This window comes from Ochotona curzoniae, unplaced genomic scaffold, assembly GCF_017591425.1.
Source record: "Ochotona curzoniae isolate NIBS_2020 unplaced genomic scaffold, NIBS_Ocur_1.0 contig_1, whole genome shotgun sequence".
NCBI lineage: Eukaryota > Metazoa > Chordata > Mammalia > Lagomorpha > Ochotonidae > Ochotona > Ochotona curzoniae.
The window spans coordinates 357,920-378,180 of NW_024464918.1; the positions used below are offsets into that span (position 1 = coordinate 357,920).

General features: G+C 59.1%; 1 protein-coding gene across 1 annotated transcript in view; it reads left to right on the top strand.

Moving 5' to 3' along the window:
- Nucleotides 1-20,261, top strand: part of COL23A1 (collagen type XXIII alpha 1 chain) — a 282,364-nt gene that overhangs the window by 254,734 nt on the left and 7,369 nt on the right. Inside the window, exons 6-18 of the mRNA XM_040973788.1 lie at nt 8,631-8,657; nt 9,223-9,249; nt 10,432-10,458; nt 13,001-13,116; nt 13,838-13,874; nt 14,135-14,161; nt 15,355-15,408; nt 15,828-15,890; nt 16,231-16,275; nt 17,108-17,185; nt 18,623-18,676; nt 19,266-19,310; nt 19,949-20,038. Coding sequence (XP_040829722.1) covers nt 8,631-8,657; nt 9,223-9,249; nt 10,432-10,458; nt 13,001-13,116; nt 13,838-13,874; nt 14,135-14,161; nt 15,355-15,408; nt 15,828-15,890; nt 16,231-16,275; nt 17,108-17,185; nt 18,623-18,676; nt 19,266-19,310; nt 19,949-20,038 — 690 coding nt within the window. The remainder of the gene's footprint in view (nt 1-8,630; nt 8,658-9,222; nt 9,250-10,431; nt 10,459-13,000; nt 13,117-13,837; nt 13,875-14,134; nt 14,162-15,354; nt 15,409-15,827; nt 15,891-16,230; nt 16,276-17,107; nt 17,186-18,622; nt 18,677-19,265; nt 19,311-19,948; nt 20,039-20,261) is intronic.

Genomic DNA, 20,261 nt, shown 5'->3' on the forward strand with positions numbered 1-20,261 from the left:
ATGATGCCTCTAGCTTGATTTTTCTTAGTTAGAGTCACTTTGAGGCCCGGCACAATAGCGCAATGGTTAAGGTGCTCGCCTTGAACACGCCGAGATCCCATATGGGCACTGGTTCTAACCCCGGCAGCTCCAGTTCCCATCAAGCTCCCTGCTTGTGGCCTGGAAAAGCACTCGAGGACGGCCCAAAGCCTTGGGACCCTGCACCCGCGTGGGAGACCCAGACCTGGAAAGAAGTTCCTGGCTCCTGGCGTCAGATCAGCGCATCATTGGCCGTTGCACTCACTTAGGGAGTGAATCATCGGATGGAAGATCTTCCTCTCTGTCTCTCCTCCTCTCTGTACATCTGCCTTTCCAATAAAATAATAAATAAATCTTGAAAAAACAGATTCATTTTGGCCCTTCTGGGTCTTTGTGATTCTTTATGAATTTGGGGAAGTTTTAAAGTTTATTTAATTTTATTGGAAAGGCAGCATTATACAGAGAGGAGAAGCAGAGAAAAAGATCTTCCACCCGCTGATTCACTCCCCAAATGGCCACAATAGCCAGAGCTGGACCAGTCTGAAGCCAGGAGCCAGGATCTTGTTCTGGGTCTCCATGGGTGCAGGGCCCAAGGCCTTGAGCCATCTTCAACTGCTTTCCCAGGTCATAAGCAGGGAGCCAGATCAGAAGTGACATATCTGGGACATAATCAGATGCCCACATGAGATGCCAGCGCTGCAGGTGGAAGCTTAGCTTAATGCACCGCAGCATGGGTCCTAGGAATTGGCTTTGCTAATTCTGTAAAGGATGTCTTTGGTGTTTTGATAGGAATTACATTGAATCTGTAAGTTGCTTTAGACAGTACAGAGTTTTAATGATATATTTCTTACAACCCACAAGCAAAGAATATCTCTTTTCCTTTTTACTTTTTTTTTTGTATCATTATCTCATCTTCTGGCGTTTCAAGACAAGCTGAGGGGCTGGCGCTGCGGCACAGTGGGTGAAGCTGACATCTGCAGTGCCAGCATCCCTTAGGGGTGCCAATTCAAGTTCCAACCCAGCTACCAGCTAAGGCGCCTGGGAAGGCAGCAGAGGTTGGTCCAAATGCTTGGGGCCCTGCAGCACACAGGAGACTGGCCATTTGAGGAGTGAACCAACAGATGGAAGACCTCTTCCTTTCTCTCGCTACATAACAATGCATTTCAAATAAATAAACAAATAAGTAAATATAAAAAAGAATCAGCAGCAGCTGGGGGCAGTACAGTAACGCAACAGACCAATCCTCTGCCTTCAGTGCCAGCAATCCCATACGGACAGCAGTTCTAGCCCCTACTTCCCTTCCAGCCCCGTGCTTGTGGCCTGGGAAAACAGTCCAGGACAGCCCAAAGCCTTGGGACCCTGCACCTGCGTGGCAGGCCCAGAAGAGGCTCCTGGCTCCTGGTTTTGGATCAGCTCAGCTGTTGCCAACTATTGTGGTCCCTTGGGGAGTGAACCAGTGGATGGAAGTTCTTTCTCTCTGTCTCTCCTTCTCTCTGAAAATCTAGCTTTCCAACAAAATAAATAAATCTTCTTTTTAAAAAAAATTTGAAAATCCAAATTACACGAACTCTTTGGGTTCAGAGGGTTCCCGCCAATCCTTGATACACCAGTGGTAACAATAGTTTTTTAAAGATTAATTGATTTTTTATATAAAAATAAAGTCAGCCACCCACTGGTTCACTCCCCAAATGGACACAGCAGTCAGAGCTGAGCTAATGAGAAGCCAGGAGCCAGGAGTTTCTTCTGGGTTCCCCTTTTTTTTTTTTTAAGATTTATTTACTTTTATTACAAAGTCAGATATACAGAGAGGAGGAGAGACAGAGAGGAAGATCTTCCATCCGATGGGGCTGTCCTCCACTGCTTTCCCAGGCCACGAGCAGGGAGCTGGATGGGAAGTGGAGCTGCCGGGATTAGAACCGACGCCCATATGGGATCCCGGGTGTTCAAGGTGAGGACTTTAGCCGCTAGGCCACGCCGCCGGGCCCTCTTCTGAGTTTCCCATGTGGGTGCAGGGTCCCAAGTAGCTTTGGGAAGTAGAGCCGCTGAAACATGAATCAATGCCCATACTGGATTCCAGAACTTGCAAAGCAAGGATCTAACCACTGAGCCATCAGGCCGGACCAGGTAGTAACTTCTCGTTGCCATAACCCAACACCTGTAAAAAGACTCCAGTTAGTATGGACTCCTGGGTTGGAGGCCGTAGTCCAGGACCAGGCAGGCTTCAGTGCCCCTGCAACCAGGCAGAGGCAAAGCCTGAGCAGAGGAAGGTCTCCCAAGGAGAGCCAGAAGCAGCTGGGCCCACCCTCATCAAATCATATGACCCCCTCTTACCCAGCTGCACGAACCACTTCCTGTTTAAACCTCAGCAGCGACTTTCAACTTTCGCCTGTCTGCGGAAGCAGGGCTGCCTCCCACCCCCACTCCTGTGGCCCCAGGGCAGGCTCCCCAAAAAAGCCTCAAAGCCAGCCCTAGGAGCTGCAGACGAAGCAAGCAAATGGCCACATCAGAACAAAGACAGAGCAGGGCCATGAGCAGGGCATGGTGCTGGGGTACAGGGACCCTCAACCTGCACAGGGCGAGGCAAAGGCCCACAGCCTCATCTGTTGCAAGCCCTCTCCGTCTCTCTGCGTCCAATGTCCTTCCATGCTGGTCTCCGTCACCCTGCCGGAACAATGCCATGCAGGCAGCATCGTGGTGCTACCACCCCCCATTCACTCTGTCTGCAGTCCGGAGTTCAGACCACACTGGGACCCACATCTGCTACTCTGGGCTGCTGACTCCCCCCATCCATCCACTGCGGCGGCACATCAAGCTGGCGGTGGGCGCCCTCCCTGCCTGCCTGCCTGCTGTCTGGGGGTAATGAGGAGAGAAGGAAAGCAAGGCCTTTCCACTGCCCCCAGTCCCCACCAGGAGCAGTTTCTCCTGATACTGGATCCATGGCACTCATGACAGGGCACGCGTAACGGCGGCAAGTGTTCGGGCAGTGCCTGGCACTGCAGACTCTGCCTCCCCAGCCACGGACATAACTGCTTCCAGCGCGCACGGGCCACACACTGGGCAGGCCCTCTCCCCAGCACCAAAGCCAGCTGGTTCCAGTCCGAGGGCTGGAAGGCACCAGGGAGATTGCCTAGCTCGCAGCTATAAACGCAGATCCCCCAACAGTTATCCAGGCACCTCGCAGGGAGAGGCAGAGCCTGCAGCCCAGGGGCAACGCCCCTGTGTGAGATCTCCCAACTTTTTTTTTTAAGATGTATTTATTTATTGGAAAGTCAGATATACTGAGAGGAGGAGAGACAGAGAGGAAGATCTTCTGTCCGATGATTCACTCCCCCAGTGACCGCAATGGTCGATGCTATGCCAATCCAAAGCCAGGATCCAGGAACTTCTTCTGGGTCTCCCACACGGGTGCAGGGTCCCAAGGCTTTGGGCCATCCTCGACCACTCTCCCAGGGCACAAGCAGGGAGCTAGATGGGAAGTGGAGCTGCTGGGATTAGAACCGGTGCCCATATGGGGTCCCAGCATGTTCAAGGCGAGGACTTTAGCTGCTAGGCCATGCTGCCGGACCCTGTCATTTTAAAGATTTCTCTATTTGAAAGAGAGAGAAAGATCAACTATCCCCTGGCTCACTCTCCAGATGATCCCAACAGCAAGAATTAGAGGTGGGCAGGGGCTGGGGAGGCAAGCTGAGACCAGGAGCCAAAAACTCCCCTGGAGAGGGTGGCAAAGACCCATACTTCCTTCTGCTGCCTCACAGATGAGTTAGCAGGGAACTGGGTCCAAAGTGCAATCGCTGGGCCCAGCACAGTAGCCTAGTGGCTAAAGTTCTTGACTTGTTTGTGCTGGGATCCCATATGAGCCCCCACCCAGCTGAAGGCCCCCCAGCTCACTGTGAGCTGGGCCCCCACCCAGCTGAAGGTCCCCCAAACTCACTGTGAGCTGGGCCCCCACCCAGCTGAAGGTCCCCCCAAACTCACTGTGAGCTGGGCCCCCACCCAGCTGAAGCCCCCCCATAACTCACTGTGAGTTGGGCCCCCACCCAGCTGAAGCCCCCCATAACTCACTGTGAGCTGGGCCCCCACCCAGCTGAAGCCCCCCCAGCTCACTGTGAGCTGGGCCCCCACCCAGCTGAAGCCCCCCCAGCTCACTGTGAGCTGGGCCCCCACCCAGCTGAAGCCCCCCCCCAGCTCACTGTGAGCTGGGCTGCAAGAGGCGACCATGGGGGCCTCCACAGTGCACTCCAACAATGAGAGCAAGTTCTCGGGGAAGTGGGGGCAAGGGGCTGCTGCTGGCCTCGCCCCGAGCCCTTTCTTCCCTTCACCTGGGCAGGGAACTCAGGGCTGGGCGCTTTCCTGAGCCCCTGGTGTGGCCCAGATGTGAGCAAACAGCCCGGTCTAAGGAATCAAAACTACAAGCCGCTCACCCGCCCTGCCGCTGGCCAGCCTGATGCAAACTGGGAAGGTGGCTCGGGGTGCCTACACACACACAGAACACAACTGCCCAGGCTGGCCCTTGCAGCCTTGTAATTTGACTGATTGTCAACATCTGGGGCCTGATGACTGTGCCTGGGACTGATAATCCAGGAAGGCCCCCTCGTCCAGGGCCCCAGCCCAGGAACCATCAGCCTTCATTACAGGCAAATTGCAGGACCAGCAGCCCACATGGGCCGCTTTGTTCATGTGGTTTGTTGAGTTCAGTAGATCTTGAGCCTATCTTGGGGTGGGGTGGACACACTCAGGGAGGGCCAGGCCTCATCCGGGCATGGGGCGGGTGGCTCAGCACAGGCTGTCAGGGCTGCCAAGCAGCAAGAGAGTCCAGGGCTGTAGCTGTGAAGGTGCTTGCCCTCTGCCGCACTTTGAGTGTTTCTTGAAAGAGTGGGGGCACAGGAGACCCTGCTTAGAAGGGCAGCAACCCCCAAGTTATCAGACGCCAGCAAGGGGCACTGCCCACAGCCCACTCCCAGCACAGCAAGCCCCGTCTCCCAGGCCCATGCAGCCCCTATTTGGGGGGTCAACTTGCCTGTGGGGGCTTGGGTGTTGAGTTGGCCTGGAAGAGGATGCATGAGAGAGACCTGAGACTTGCAGGCCAATTGTCAGCGTGGTCTCTGCTTTATATGTGAGGACAGCCCAGTCCTTTTTTGACGGCACCAGTGCAGTATGCCAGAGGCAGTCCTGCCTGGCCAGTGTCCAGGGCATCTGGCCACCCGGCTTTGCCTCTTCTTGCACATGTGGAAGGAGCAGCTCAAGGCAGAAGCAGGGCTTGCAAACAGCTGGGAGGCGGGGAGGAAGCTGGGCAGAAGGCATTTAAAAACCTCGACAGGGTTGGGGATTCCAAAGCTTTGATCAGAGCATGGCAGGACCCTGGCTGGTGTGGGACACTGCAGGCGTGGAGCCTGGAGGAGAAGCAGAGAAGGGTCTGGAGCCCAGCCCCAGCCCTGGCCACTGCCTCAGGCCCCTAGGCTTACCGCTGCAGTTACAGGAGAGGCAGGGGCAGCTGGCGGGCCACACTCCATTGCCGGGACAAGACAGGGGTGCTAAAGAGGTAAGACCCTCACGCTTATTGCAAGGACAAGCAGCTGCCACCTTGCAGCTCTGCCTCTCAGGCGGACACGACCTGGGCCGGCCCTGCCGTGCCCTGCCCTGTCTTGTCCTGCCCTGGTACAGCCTGGCCTGGCCCCACCCTTGACTGCCCTTAGCTTCCTTCATGCCTGTAACAGGTCCTGCCCTGCCCTGTGCAGCCTGGCCTGGCCCCACCCTTATCTGCCCTTGGCTTCCCTCACTCCTGTCCCAGGCCCTGCTGCACACAAGTTCCCAGAGCCAAGCTTGGCCCTTCTCAGCTCACAGATCCGCAACAGGCCACCAGTTTAGGAAAGGCAGGGCATAGAGTACATGGGGGCAGGGCCTGACCTCCCAAGGTTCCCAGCCCACAACCCACAGCCTGTCTCCAAGGACGAGGGGCTGAGGGTGCAGAACCCTGACCCCCAAGCCAGGCTGTTCCCTTCTCTGCCTGTCCCTGGGGACCCCTCTTTGGGGACTCCCCGAGACCACCCTCTTGCCAGTTGCCCTTCTGAGGGTCAGCCGGTGACATCGCTGGTAAATCTGGGGACTCCGAAGACAGCATTCCTGCCCAGGAGGCATCAGAGGTGAACCGAGAGCCACCCCTCAGACCACGGTCCCTGCTGCCAGCTGTGCCTGAGGATGGTGCCCAGCACACAGCTGTGTGGGTCCTGGTGCCTGCTGGACACCTGCTCAGGGCCAGCCACACTGGGAGGTGCCGGGATGGGTCGGCTTCCGCATCGCTCACATTGCGCTCTCTGCCTGTAGGTGGAGCTCTAAACTCCTCTCAGGGTTAGGCTGCAGCTCTGCCGTCCCAAATACAAGCAGGGCATCTGCTGGAAAAACCGTTGCTCCCAGGGCTCCTGGCGCATCAGGCAGGTCCTGGGGGCTCGAGAACCCACCAAGGGATCAGCCAGAGCCTGCTACAGGACACTCCCACAGGCACCTGGGGACCAAGGTCAAGGGGGCAGCCCAGTTCCTGATGCTGCACACCACCTGGCATACACTCCCGGAACCGAACCAGGACCGGAGCCACAGCAAGGGGCCAGACACCCATCTTAGCCACAGGGAGGGCTCAGCCAGGGTCACAGTGCACAGCAAGGAGACTGCTCAGGCTGGGCTTGGTGGGGGGTCGGGCTTTGACTCAACATCAGCTCCACTCAGGGTCACCAGCAGAAAAGTCTGAGCTGTGTTCCAGAAAGTTCTAGAAAGCTCTCCAGGGCTGTGTATGGGGGAGGCCCCATGTCTTCTTAGGCCATGGACTGATGTCTGGGTGGTCTGGCTGCAGGGTTCACTGCGTCCTTCTTCCGCACACATTAAAAAGAAAAGACCCATATTTAGCCGTACCTTAGTCTCGTAATTTGGGCTTTCATCACGGTTTTTTGTAGTCCATGCTGTTTGTCCTGTGTTTGAGCTCAGCTCAGTGGGACCCACAGAGCCACCCACCCTGGAGCTGGTAGCCAGAGGACAGAGTGGCAGGAGGCTGTCCCCACGGAGCAGGACAGAGTGGCAGGAGGCTGTCCCCACGGAGCAGAAACAGGGAGTGGGGCCAGGCGAGGCCTTCCCAGCAGGCCTGAGTGTGGCATCATACAGCACCAGGGCTGCAGTCCTGATCCTGGGGCGGGCCCCTCTCCCTGGCTGGACCCGCTCCCTACTTCTCAGGGCTGCTGCAGTGACAAGACACCCAGGAGCCACCCAGCACAGACCTGGGCCCCAAGCGTGCATGAGCGCCAGAGGCCCAGGCTCAGAGCAGGATCCATGGACTCCAGGGACTCAAGGCCCCAGAGGTCTAGGGGCCTGAGAGAGGTTGAGGCAGAGCAGGGCCTAAGAGAGTGGGCTGCCAAAAGGAGAAGTGGGCCTGTGAGCTCAGGCTCCTGGTTAAGGGCCTGGTGCAGCCCCAGCCGTCACAGCCACTTGGTCAATAACCAGTGGATGGAAGATTTCTCTCTCTCTCTGTAACTCCGTCTCTCCAACAAATCAATCTTTTTCTTAAATGTCAGATTCTGCACCATTTTGGATTTCTCACTCTCGGGTTGCAGGTGCCCCCCCAAAGTCCAAAACCTAGGGAGGGTTTAGGCTAGCAGGTAAGAGGCTCCCAGGCCAGATCGGAGCAGGCAGCTGCGGCTACTGGGGGTCAGTAGACACAGCCCATGGGGCCGGGTCCCTGCCTCCCAGTCAAAAGACCCAGACTGAACTCCTGGCTCCCAGCTTAGGCCTGGATAAGCCCCAGTCATTGTGGGAATTTAGGGAGTGTTAGGCGTGACAGAATATATGTCCAACAGGCCCCAGGGACAGGTGGGCTCACTGGGAAGGAGACAAGCCTGGACAGCATCGTGGAAGAAGAGGTACCTAAGCTGTCAGTGGATGAGGGTGGGCGAGGTGTGCCTGGCAGGGGAGCAGTGGGTTTGGTTTCAGCGAGCAAGCAAGCGGTCGGTTCTCATGGCTGGCAGACAGCAGGTAGCTGGGATCCCTCCATGCGCCCATGGGTAAAGATGACTCAGTGAGGCTCCGCTGGGTGGGCAACTGACAGGTGCCCAGGCGGGGTGGCCCTGCAGTGGCCGCTGACCCTCCACAGGCACCAGAGGCTCCGGGAGCCCTAGGTGTGTGGTGCTGAGCTCCACGCCTGCACTAGATGGCTTTCCTCAGCCTCCGCCCATCACGGCCACAGGTAGCCTGCCAGCTCCAATGGACAGTAATGCTCACGCATGAGCTGGCCTAAGCGAGGAGAAGAGAAGATGGGATGGGAGGATTCCCTCTGCCCTGGCTCTCCCTGTCTCACCTCTGCTTTCTTCTCTGCTGCTGGTTCTTTCCCAAGCCACACCAGGCCGCTCCAGGCTCCCCCATGAGTTGCCTGCCGAGGCCCCAGGGGTGAGATGGGTGGTGGTTGGAGAAGGCTGGGGGTGCTGTTATTGGGCAAGGGGGTGCTGGACAGTGGACCTCATACAGATGCCCTCTCTCCCCTGCCCCCCTTCCCCAGCCCCCCTTCCCCAGCCCACACTGCAGGGAGTGCGGTTCCCTACATAACCGTCCTTCTTCTCTCTCTCTTCCTCCTGTCCCAGGGACCACTGGGTCTGGACGGCAAGCCTGTAAGTAACGAAGGGCAGTTCTAGATGAGCCTGGGGAGCCAGGGGAGGGGCCGCTGGGAACCCCGCCTGGCATGGAGAGATGTGGTGGCCGTCAGACCGTGAGGTCTCAACACCTGAGTCCCTGCACACCCTCACCCCATGGGCGAGATGCCCAGGAAAGCACCAGCACAGATCCACAAGTAACTGGGTGTGGCTGGAGGGTGGCAAGCTGGCACCTGGGCTGGAAGGGGCTGACACCCTGAGACAGAGGGTGCTCATGCAAATGGGGTCTCTGCTCATCGACGGCCTTGTTGATTTCTTGTGGTCATCTGGACACGATGGGTGTTGGGCAACAAACCCCTGTGCCATGGGAGGGGTGACTTGACTAATACATGTGCCCTTCCCTCCGAGACAATCTCAGGGGACCCCCAAGACCCCCCCTTGCCCTCGCAGTAAGCACCAGGCTGTGGAGCTCGGCTGCCCTCCCACACGCCCCCCGCCCTCTGAGCCGTGCCACATCCAGCCTTGCGCACCTCACTCACTCACTCACTCACTCATGCCTCTGCTTTCTCTCCTTCCTTCTCAGGGACTTCCAGGCCCCAAAGGGGAAAAGGTGAGTGCCGGGGAAAACAGAGGATGCCAGGAACGTAGCACCAGGTGCTGACGGGAGGGCTCTGTTTCCCCATCTGTCAAGTGGGGTTCCTAGTGCTGCACCTGCTAAATCAGCTACCAGGCTCATGCCAGAATTCCATGGGCACCAACACACACCGAGATCTGAGGCAAGATATACCTAGAAAAACAGATCATCCAGTAGTGAGTCATGACAAGGAGGTGCTAGAAGAACATGGGGACCACAACGGTGACTGCTACTGCCCAGCACCCCTCGTTACAGACCCTCACAAGAAAGGCCACCCTGGTATCAGTCTCTGAAACTCAGGGCGGCCCCTGGAGGGCTGTGGCCCTCAAGTGTCTTACAAGACACAAAGAGACCTATGTGCTCCGCGGTGGGGTCAAGGGGAGAGGGGACCAGGGTAGCCACTGGGTGGCAGGACCAACTGCAGGCTCCCAGGATGTGGCTGGGCCACCCTGGAATTTGGAAAGGGGGACATGAGAACCACAGGAGGAGACTCTGTGATGGAACCACGTAAAGGTCAGTGCAGGTCAGGGCTGCGGGCCATCATCAGTGCCCAGGGAGCTATAGGACACTGCAGGGCTTCGTCTGCATTTCAGCTGCACCACCGACTAGGCGGCCTCGGCCTAGTCAGGGTCCCCATCCATACATCAAAGCCAATCTCTGAGTCCAGGAAAGATGGCAGGAATTCACAGCCAAGACACCCTCCGTTGATGACGAGGCCACAGCTGCCTGCTGGTTCCGGGTTTCACACAAATCATTTGAGCCAGGGCCCTTGAGCAGGACAAATGGGCATCCTGGTGTCTGGCAAAATGCAAGAGCCACAGCTTCAGAAACGATTTGAAATAAGATCATCGTCATCACCCCTTACTGTTAGAAGGTTCAGAAGTGCAAGCGTTCAGGGAGCAGCTGTTTGTTCACAGGCACCGTCTCCCCGGGCTGGCCATGGACAAGGGAACCTCCATTGCAGGCCCGGATCTGTGGGAGATGTGACCTTGGATGGTGGGTCACTCGGTGTCCCATTTCTCAGAAACGAAACTAAAGTGCAGCTTGCCCGTTATTTCTGCTAGTGTGAGGTTGGGCCATGTATGGAAGGCGCTGGGTGCATAGGTGAAAGGCAGCAGGCAGCTCAATGCTTACCGCCTTCGTGTGTTTTGTTCCCAGGGAGTGCCAGGAGACTTCGGCCCTCGGGTAAGGACTGGGCATTGTCCCCTTGCTAACCCATGGTATGTGTTCCATGCAAGTCTGAGAAATACATCCCCCAGGTCTTGTGGATCCCGGCTAGCAGGGGGCCAAGGCAGGGGCTCTGGGGTCACACAGCAGCTGCAGGAGCACCCATCTCACCGCGGTTGCGAGCAGGAACTGGGTGCAGGCTGAGTTCCCCGGGGACAGAGGTGGAGGGCAGGGCCACACAGAGCTAGGAAGACTTCCGGGTCTGCTGAGAAAGGTCCTCCTGGGTCAGCCTGCTGTCAGGGCATGGAGGCAGGGTCTATGGGAGCTGCTCATCCTTGGGATACCTGCTCCTGGAGAGACTGGAATCCTCCAGCCTGTGGGTTCCCTGGGATCTGCAATGATCGCTCACAGTCCCCAGCTGACAGGGACTCCCACATGCTTGCAAGCCAAGACTCCAGGGCCAGAAACCCCGGTGACAAGACCCTCCTGTGCTCAGCAGGGCAGCGCCTACATGCGGCTCCCCGCGTTGGCTGGGGCTTCTTGCAGCATAGCTGCTTCCACCAGCAGCAGGGCAAGGGGCAGGAAGTGGGACTGTCTGAGGAGGGGCAAAGGAGACCCCAGCTCTTGACGGGAGCAGGGGGGCAGCAAGGTCAGAGGGGGAAGTTTAAGGCCATCTTGAGAGTCAGCTACCTTTCCAGGGTGGGCTCAGTGGCTCCGGAAATATTCCTGGGGTTTTAAGTCCCCCACCTGCCCCGCTAACCACTCCATTGTCTACTGACCAGATGGTTTTCCCATGGCTCAGTCCAGGCTTTGTACGCGGCGACCACCACGTGTACAATCTCCGTGTCCTCAAGGTAGATGGCACAAGCGTGCAGCCCAAGCCTGCTGGTGTGTCGTGTGCCATGCTCACTGTCCCCACCCCTGCATCACCAGGGTCAGACCTCAGCCACCCAGGCCCTGGAGGGGTGGGGGTGGGCACCTCCCCTGGTCTCTGCTCCCGTGCAAGTCGCTTCATCTGCCTGGAGCAGAGACCAGGTTGGTGCTCCCCAGTTGCAGCCCCAGAGCTGTGAGAGGAGCGCTGAGGGCGAGGAGGGGTCCCCGAGCGTGCCTGGGCCAACACAGAGGGAAACAGGCGTGGCTACCCTTTCAGCAGCACAGCGAGGGACCATGCCATGCTGTCCCCCCATCTTTCCTTCCACCAGGACCCTGGCCGTGCCAACCCCATCAGGGGATCCAGAGGGTGGACATGGAGAGCCTCCATTAGTATTTGTAATTGGGAAAACAGGATGGTTTTGCCAGAGACACAAGTTATTTTAAAGCAGGAGGGAGTCTGTGGCCACCAGAGGAGGTTCAGCCTCACCAAGTCCCACACCCCTTCCCCCCAACCTCCACATCTGGAAAATGGGACAGTAACAGCCCCTGTCAGCTTGTCAGAGGCCCAAGTAAGAGCCTCTCCTGGGAATCCTCTCCAGTGCTGGGCCCACAGCGTTTAGTCGCAAGTAGGTGGGCAGCTGCTGGCATTGTGACCAGGCATACCCACTTCCTGAGCCCTGTGCTCATGCTGGGTGGGTCCCTCTGGGGCAGCCAGGAGGGGCCAGTCACATGGTGCCCTGCCCTTCTCCCAGGTGGGGCCCCTGAGGTCTGACCTGGCACTAACACCACTCCAAGGCTTGGGGATTTGACGTTGTACAGGAAGGGCTGTGACCCTGCCCTCCCATTTTATAGCTCTGTTGAGAGATGGTTGTAGTCTCCCCTGCCGTTTCCCTAGGCAACGCCCCGAGGGGACCTGTATCCAGTGGTGATGCTGTGCCTCGTTGTGGCACAGTCCCACAAAGGAGACCAACCTGACTCGGTATCGGGTACCCCTGGCTTCCCGCACCCTCTTGTGACTGTTCTGTGCAGTGGCGTGTACACCAGGGTGAGCACCTCTCAGAGCCCCCCGAGGAAGGCTGCGATGGCCTCCTGCCCACCTGCCGCCTGCTGAGCCCAGCGCCCGGGCGATCACCACCCTGCTCTCCATCTCTCTAACTTTGTCACTCACGGTTGTGTGACATTGTGTGCCTGGGTGTGACCTCTCAGGGTGCCTGCCCACCCTTGCATGTGTCCGTGTCTTGTCCTCTGTTCCTTGCTGGGGAGTGATTGGTTAGCCCATCCCAGCTAACCATTCGCCTCTGGGTGGTTTCTAGTTGGAAGTGCTGACTAACGCGGCAGCAGTGAACACGCAGGCTCAGGCTACTGTGGGGACCAACACACCTCTGCATTGGGTGCCCGGGGTGTCCCTCCCTGGAAGGGAGCAGGAGCTGAGCACCTGGGAAGGTCTCCCAGGGGACACCCCAGGCTCCCTTCTAGAAACAAGAGCGCCAGAGTGCGCCATCTCTCATGCCAACACTGGATCAGCTCCAGGGCCCTATCAGCTCTCAAGGCTGCCCGCAGCAAACAGGGACTCAGCAGCCACAGAACCCTGCCCTCCAAGAGCTGCCCGTGTCAGGGGCAGGGAGCTCTCTGCGGGCTGGGAGCCTTTGCCCTAACCTCAGGGTCATGCCAGCCCCTTCTCTTTCAGGGAGACCAAGGACAAGCTGGAGCTGCTGGGCCTCCGGGTCCCCCTGGACCTCCCGGGGCCCGGGGCCCTCCTGGCGACACTGGGAGAGACGGTCCCCAGGGAGAACAAGGTCCAGCGGTAAGAAAAGGCGTGGCACTGGACAGCCGCCCCCCAAGACCAGCTGCTGTGCTCACCCAAACCCTGACCCCAGAGCCAGTCCCCAACCTCAGCCCCAAGTCACATCCTGTCCTTGACACCAAACCCAAACCCAACCCTAACGTTAACACTAACCCTGACCAGACCCTTGCCCCAGCCAAACCTGAGCTCGAACATAACCAGGCCCCTAAGCCTATCCAAACCTTGGTCCTGAGATCACATTGCAAATCCAGACTTAACAGACCCTAACCGTGATCCCTGCAGGCTTGGACCCCCCACTCAAAAGCCAACTTTAACCCCAAGTAGACTCTCAGACCCCAACCCTGAGTTAGGTTACAGTCTCCGTCCCAAGCCTGACCCTGAGACTCCTCGGTGGGCTCTTGCTTTGCGGCTGATGAGTGGCCCCAGCCTTTCCCTACCCTCCCTAGCCTCAGTCATCCTAACCCAAACCCAGTAGCCAGACCCCCGTCCCCAGCCCTGCCTGGCCCAAGCCACAGTGTGGGACCCCCCCCCAACATTCAGGACACTGACTCCAGGGCCCCTCTGGGGGGCAGGTGGTGGTCCAGCCCCTCCCTGGCCATTGGTGGGTGTGTAGCTCTCCAAGCCTCAGCTGTCTGACCTGCACAGGAGGGGCTGGGGAAGGTACGGGAGCTCGTGTCCATGGGCCCTCACATCCTCATCACTGCCTTCTGTGCCCCATCTGGGTCCCAAAGGAGAGCCTGGCCAGAACGGTGACACTGTCAGTACCCAGGGCACCTCCCACACACACCCCCAGACCTGGCTGCCAGCGGGGAATGGCTGGGCTGCGGCTCCCCCCCCACCCGGAGGAATGCCACACACCCCCCAAAGCCAGGAGCCTGCAGCCCACTGGGCAACTCCACAGCCACTAGAGCTGGGCAGCCAGCTGCTTCTCTAGGCTTGGAGTTAACCTTTACAGCCAAACTGACAAGTCAGACAGGCCCAGTGCCAAGTTCAGCGCTTTCTCTTCTCTTGTTCCAGGGCCCCAAGGGACCCCCAGGGCCTAAGGTGAGTGCCCCTCATTCCCTACCCCTTCCCCAGGCCTGGGCAGTAGAGTCAGGCTCAGATCCCACAAGCTAGTGGCAACATCTCCTGGCTCCTTCCCTCCTGGAGCAGCCCCAGGGCCTTCCCACAGGAGCTGGGGGCGGGGGGAGGGGGGGTTGAAGGAGAGCCTGGGGAGGGAGCAGCACCCAGAGGTGCTCCTGGGAGCAAGGATGCATTGGCTCCTCACCCCTGGCCTGCTCCCGCCACCTCCCACCTCCCTGCTTGCAAGGCCAGTGACGTGCGCAGGGTCACAGCTCAGGAGGGGAGTCCCAGCTGCCTGGCCTACGCCCACAGGCACCTTCTGAGGGGCTCCAGAACCTTTGGCTCATGGCAGCCGGGATTCCCCTTGCCCATGAGGAGCAAATGGCCCCTTTTGTACCCCCAGGGTGATCCCAGGACTCCTGAGAGCAAGATCAGGAAGTGCCCACCTGGCAGAGTCCTGAGGGCAGGGCCAGGGTCCCCAGCTGTGGGATACAGGGAAGGTGTGTTTCTCTTCCCCAGACCCCAGGCCTCACGATGGGTGGCTGCCCTGTCCTAACGCAACGTCATGCCTTCTGGCATTCTCCCACTCCTCAAGCACTAGGAATATGTGCCCACTTCCAGGCCTGGCGCTATGGCTCTCGAAGTGTGGCCCTAAGGCCAGCAGCAACAGCATCACAGGCGCTTACGAGAAATACAGATTCCAGGGCCCACCCAGGACTCTGAAAGCAGGGCCTAAGGACCCCTGACGGGCACTGACATGCACTCAGGCTTGGGCACCAGTCACCAAACTGGTGACAAATCATCCTCACCCTGCCACCCGGCCAGGCCCTTCCCTCTGCCCCATGCCATGCCCAACAACACTGCAGGTCCCCCACCACCACCCCTCCTCGGGGCCCCTGCTGCAGCAAGCCTCTGCCTGACCCCCTCCATCCCGTGTCCTCCTGTAGATGCTTTCCGAATGAATGAGTACACTCGCCTTTACCTGTCCATCCATTCTTGCTGAGGCTTGCCCAAAGCTGGCATTAAGCTGATAGGAGCAGGGGACAGAGGCCACTCTGACTCTGCTGTGTCCAGTACTGACAGGGACCCAGGGTGCTGGGGTGTGCTAAAGCGGAAGGACCACAAACACTTGGAGGCCTCCCGGTGTGTCTGCGATTCACCTGTTCTCTTCTCAGGGGGATGACGGGACGCCAAGTCAGCCTGGGCTCCCCGGACCCCCAGGGCCTAAGGTAGGTATGGGTACCTCTGCCAGAGACCCCTCAACCTCCTCTCTGGGCCTGGTGAAGCCCCTCACCATGGCAGGGTCTGACGTCTGGTACGGTAGGAAGGCGCGGGGCCCACTCACTAACAGCCCTGGCATATCATCCATTGTCCCATAGGGTGACCCCACTGTCTGCCCCGTGCCCTAGTCAGGGACTAAATATCATCTTATCTCTCGCCCTTATCCCCTGCTCCTGGAGACAGCTTGCCAAACCCCTACAGCCTTCCCCCTAATGTCTACCCAAACTCAAGACCAAGCTTGGAAGGTGAACACTGGGCTGGGAGTAGCCTGGAAGCCACAGCCAGCTCCGTCGGTGGGCTCAGCTGTGCTGGGCAGGTCCGCAGCCCCAGCCTGCCCAGGTGCTCACAGCAGATGTTTCCATTACAGGGTGAGCCAGGGAGCGTGGGACCCCGAGGAGAAAGCGGTGTGGACGGTGCTCCGGGACCAAAGGTGACGTTGGAGCACGTAGCTCCAGCACCAGCGAGGCATGGTCAGCCCATCTCCCCGGCAGGAGGGGAGAAATCATGTCCTTGTGAATTTGCCCCTTTGGGTGGGCTCTTCCTCGATGCACAGTTGGAAGCTGGCAAAGGACGGGAGGTGGTGCGTGTGGGTGGGTGACCAGGCCTGGGCTCGGCCCAATCTCTGGCTAACTGGCCCTCCATCCCAGGCCCTGCCACTGGCCAGCCGGTCCTGGAGGACTGTCCTCAGCGCTCCACCCTGAACCCCTCTGGGAATGGAGGGGTACTGGCGGTGAACATGTAACCCTCACTGCACCCATGTGTCTCCACAGGGGGAGCCCGGCCATGGAGGCGCCGCCGGAGCCACAGGGCCCCGGGTAAGCAGCACTTCCGGCCACCACCACCCCGCCCCCGTGGGCCCCAGGGAGACAGAATGCCAGGGGCTGCAACAGTCCCCACAAAGTCCCAAAGGGACCCAGAGAGCTACAGGAAGTGGGAGTCTTCTTGAAGGAGTTTTTCTTTGACATTCCTAATATGTGCTTGGGACAAAATGGTCTGCTACTACTGTATAAAATCAGAGTTCCCGCCCTCCCCAGGGATGTATACACCCTTCTAGACTTTTCTTTGTGTATTCAAGCCTGGGTCAGGTGTTAGGACTCTACCCATGGCGGGCGACCTTGACCTTTTTCCCAGCCCCCCCTCCCCAGCCCAGCTTGTACTGTCACAAGAACGCAGCTACCCCGGCCAGGCCCAGGCCTTTGCAAGCAGCCCCTGTCACTGGGGAAATGACCACGCAGGTTCCTGGGCGTTGGGCTGTGTTCTGGTCATGGATCCTGGATATGAATAGCAGCAGCCAAGGCTCAGGGCGGGAGCTCCGTGTTCATGACCTTCCCCCTGGTCTCCCAGCCAAAGCAGCCTGGCCTGGACGTGCAGGGAGGGACAGCAGCAGCGCGCATGCCTGCAGGCATGGGCACCTGCAGAGGTGGGCCCAGGTGTGGGCCTGTGTCCAGCAGGGAGTGGAGACGAGGACATGTGGCGTGGAGGTCAGCGGGGGAAGCACAGTTGCCTCTCAGAGGAGGGAAGGAGCCCACCCATCCCCTCATGGGATGGCACCCTATCAGACACAGCCCCTGTGCGGTGTGGGGGGCTCACGCACACAGAGGCCCCCTCACAGCCCTCTCCTGTACCTCACCCTTCCTTCTGCCTCAGGGTCCGCCAGGCCTCAAGGGCGAGCAGGGAGATACAGTGGTGATTGACTACGATGGCCGCATCCTGGATTCCCTGAAGGTATCGTAAGCCAGGACAGGGGACGGGAGGCACCCTCAGCAACCCTCTCCTGGAGGAGTCCCCTCCACTTCCTGTGCATCTGTGCACAATGGGCCGGAAGACTTAACACAATAGCAAGTGCACAGCACACCCAATGGGGACGTCAGTGCTGGGACCCGCACGGTGCCGACGCAGCTGCGGTGAACCTGCTCATATGGTCCTGAGCTCCCTGGAGGCCAAGGCAAAAAGGGAGCTCCCCAGCAGGGCAGGAGGCTGGGCATTTCCTGGCATTTAGGCCCACGGGTGCCCCTGGGAGCCTTCCCCTTAAGGAGCTGTGGCTGGAGGGCTGGACCTTCTAACCCTGCTGTGGGAACAGCAAGGCCGGCCCCCGGAGGACTTGCGTGGCCTCTGAGGCCTTGTCTAGTGACTGGCACACCTGGCACCCACCAGCCAAGGAGGTGCCAGCTGCTCACAGCTCCCTGGGGGAGATAAGAGACACATGTCAGTATCCAGACCAGCCTTGGCACCTGAGCTTCAACTACAGTTGTCTCCCGCAGGCCTCGGGGAAGTACAAGCTGGTGGTAACTATGGCCTGCCCCGGCTGCATGGTGTGGCATGGCATGGCACGGAGTGGTGTGGTGTGGGTGGCCCTGAGGGTGGGCACACATGGAGGAGGGTGGTTCAGACAGGCAGGCAGGCAGGGGATGCATCTTAGATGCCAGCTTGGGATGACAGCTCAGTGTGACGGGCAGGCAGGTCCTGAGCAAAGGGAGATCTATGGATCACAGTGAAAGAGGAACAGCACAGGCCAGTGGGCAGGGAGAGCGGCACAGGCCGGGGGTGGCAGGGAGCTCGCCAGAGAGGGCGGCACATGCCCGTGCCTGCACGAGGCTGAGCAGCACAGGAAAAAAAGCCACCTGGAAGGCCAGGCTGGGTGCACCTGTGAGAGGGGCATGAGCTTGGGGGATGTGGAGGGATGGGCCAACAGGCCGGCCTCAGCTGCACCTGTGAGAGCAGGGTCGGCAGGCGGCAGACAACAAAGCCAGAGGGCAGACAGGCCAGGCAGGTGTGGCAGCTGGCCACGGCTGGAGAGGCAGCTATTGGCTGGCCTTGAGCGTCTGCAAGGATTGAAGCTTCAGGAGACAGCAGGGAGCCCGCAGCAGGATCTTGAGCAAGCGTGTTGGGAAGGATGCGTACGTGAGGAAGACTGGATTCCAAAGGGAGGGGTCTCTGGGCTCTCCAGCTGGGGCACAAAACCAGGTGCCCCTCGTGAGGAGCCAGAGCCTCCCCTCCCCCAGGTGATGGGGACCATGAAAGCAACGTGCAGTGTGACCCAACCCAATTGAGTGGGATGTGGTGCTGGGGACACTTAACCCTGCTACAGCCGAGTTCCACAGGGCTTGGCCCCGGGGGACAAGGTCCTGTCCTAAGCACTAACGAGCCAACTTCTGCACACAGGGGCCTCCAGGGCCACAGGGGCCTCCAGGACCCCCAGGGATACCCGGAGCCAAGGTCAGTTACAGACTCCTGCCTCCAGGACACCACCCCCCCACCCTTGCCCCTCCTCCAGGGGACCCTCAGCTTCCCTCTTGCAGTCCTAGCCTTACTCCTGGGGATTCAGAGAAAGGGGTCTCCCTTCCTAACCCAGCAGAGCACCCCTCCTCCCAGGCCCCGCTACTCCCTGGGAGGTCCCCTTCATGCATTTAAGCTGTGACATCACAGCAGCCCCACCCACACCCAGAACCATTCCTGCGGTTGCACCTGCTAGTTTATGCATGCCTGCTTGTCTCAGGGTAAAGTCAGGCGAGGCTCGGGCCTGCCACCATTGCTCCTGGGTTCTGATGCCTAGAGCAAGTTCATGAGTACATTGAGCTTCAGCTTCCACTTCTGTCACATCTGGGGCTTACAGAACACAGCCACAGGCCACATCTCCCAGGAGGGGCACAGGAATCAAGGAGAGGAGACCCAGACCTGTGGCGTGGCCCTGGGAAGCCAGCTGCAAAGCAGTGGGCATGGCAGCCAGGGAAGCCGGGAAAGCCATCCCTCGGGCCATCAGACACAGGAAGGGCACAAGCACTGGTGATCCTCTGTTCCTTTCCAGGGCGAGCTCGGCCTGCCCGGTGCTCCCGGAGTCGATGGAGAGAAGGTCTGTGGGCTTTCCAGCTTGTGGGCAGTGCAGAGCGTGGTATCAGACAGCCTGAGTGTGTGCATGGGTGCCTGGGTGTTTGTGTGTGAGTCTGTGTGTGCCTGTGTATACCTGGGTGTGCCTGGGTGTGTTTGTGTGTGAACCTGTGTGTGCTTGCATATACCTGCGTGTGCCCGAGTGTGTTTGTGTGTGTGTGCCTGGGTGTGAGCCTGGGTGTGTGCCTGTGTTTGTGTGTGAGCCTGTGTGTGCCCATGTATGACCATCACTCTTGGCGTCTCCGGGTGTCTTGTCACTGCTGGTCCCCAGGATGGGCATCATGGGCTTAGTGAGAGAAGGCAGCACTTGGAAGGGTATTTGGGGACTGAGATGTGAGCAAAGGGGTGTCTCCATGAGTGCCCCTGAAGGTCTGTCCCTGGCCCCCCAACCCCAGCCCCTGCACCCTGCATGCAGTGCCTGTGCTGGGCACACACACAGGCACACACCATTCTCATCTCCCTGCATTCTGCTAAAACTTCCAGCTGCCTTGTCTGGAGGTGGGGACCCCCCAGGAGTAGCAGGGGTCTGGCCTGGGGCCCCTCCAGGGTGGGGGAAGGGAGGCCTGCTGAGTCCTACTGACTCCTTATTTTTGTGGTTTTCAGGGTCCCAAAGGACCGAAAGGAGACCCAGGAGAGCCTGGGCCAACTGGACCCAAAGGAGAAGCAGGAGACATGGGTTTGTCCGGCCTTCCGGTACGTGCCTGGGCGGGACCCTGACCAGCTTACCTGCTGTTCTAGGGGTCCCAAGGTGAACATGTGCCCCATGTAGGGCAGCTGCTGGGGGCCATGTGAAGAGAGCAGGCCTGCGTGAGGGAGGGCAAGGTGTGCCCATGCTAGGTCCTGCAGTCCCCGCACCCACTGCAGCCATGGCCATCAGCCACCCCCTTCCTGTCACCCACACCCCAGGGCTCACCGT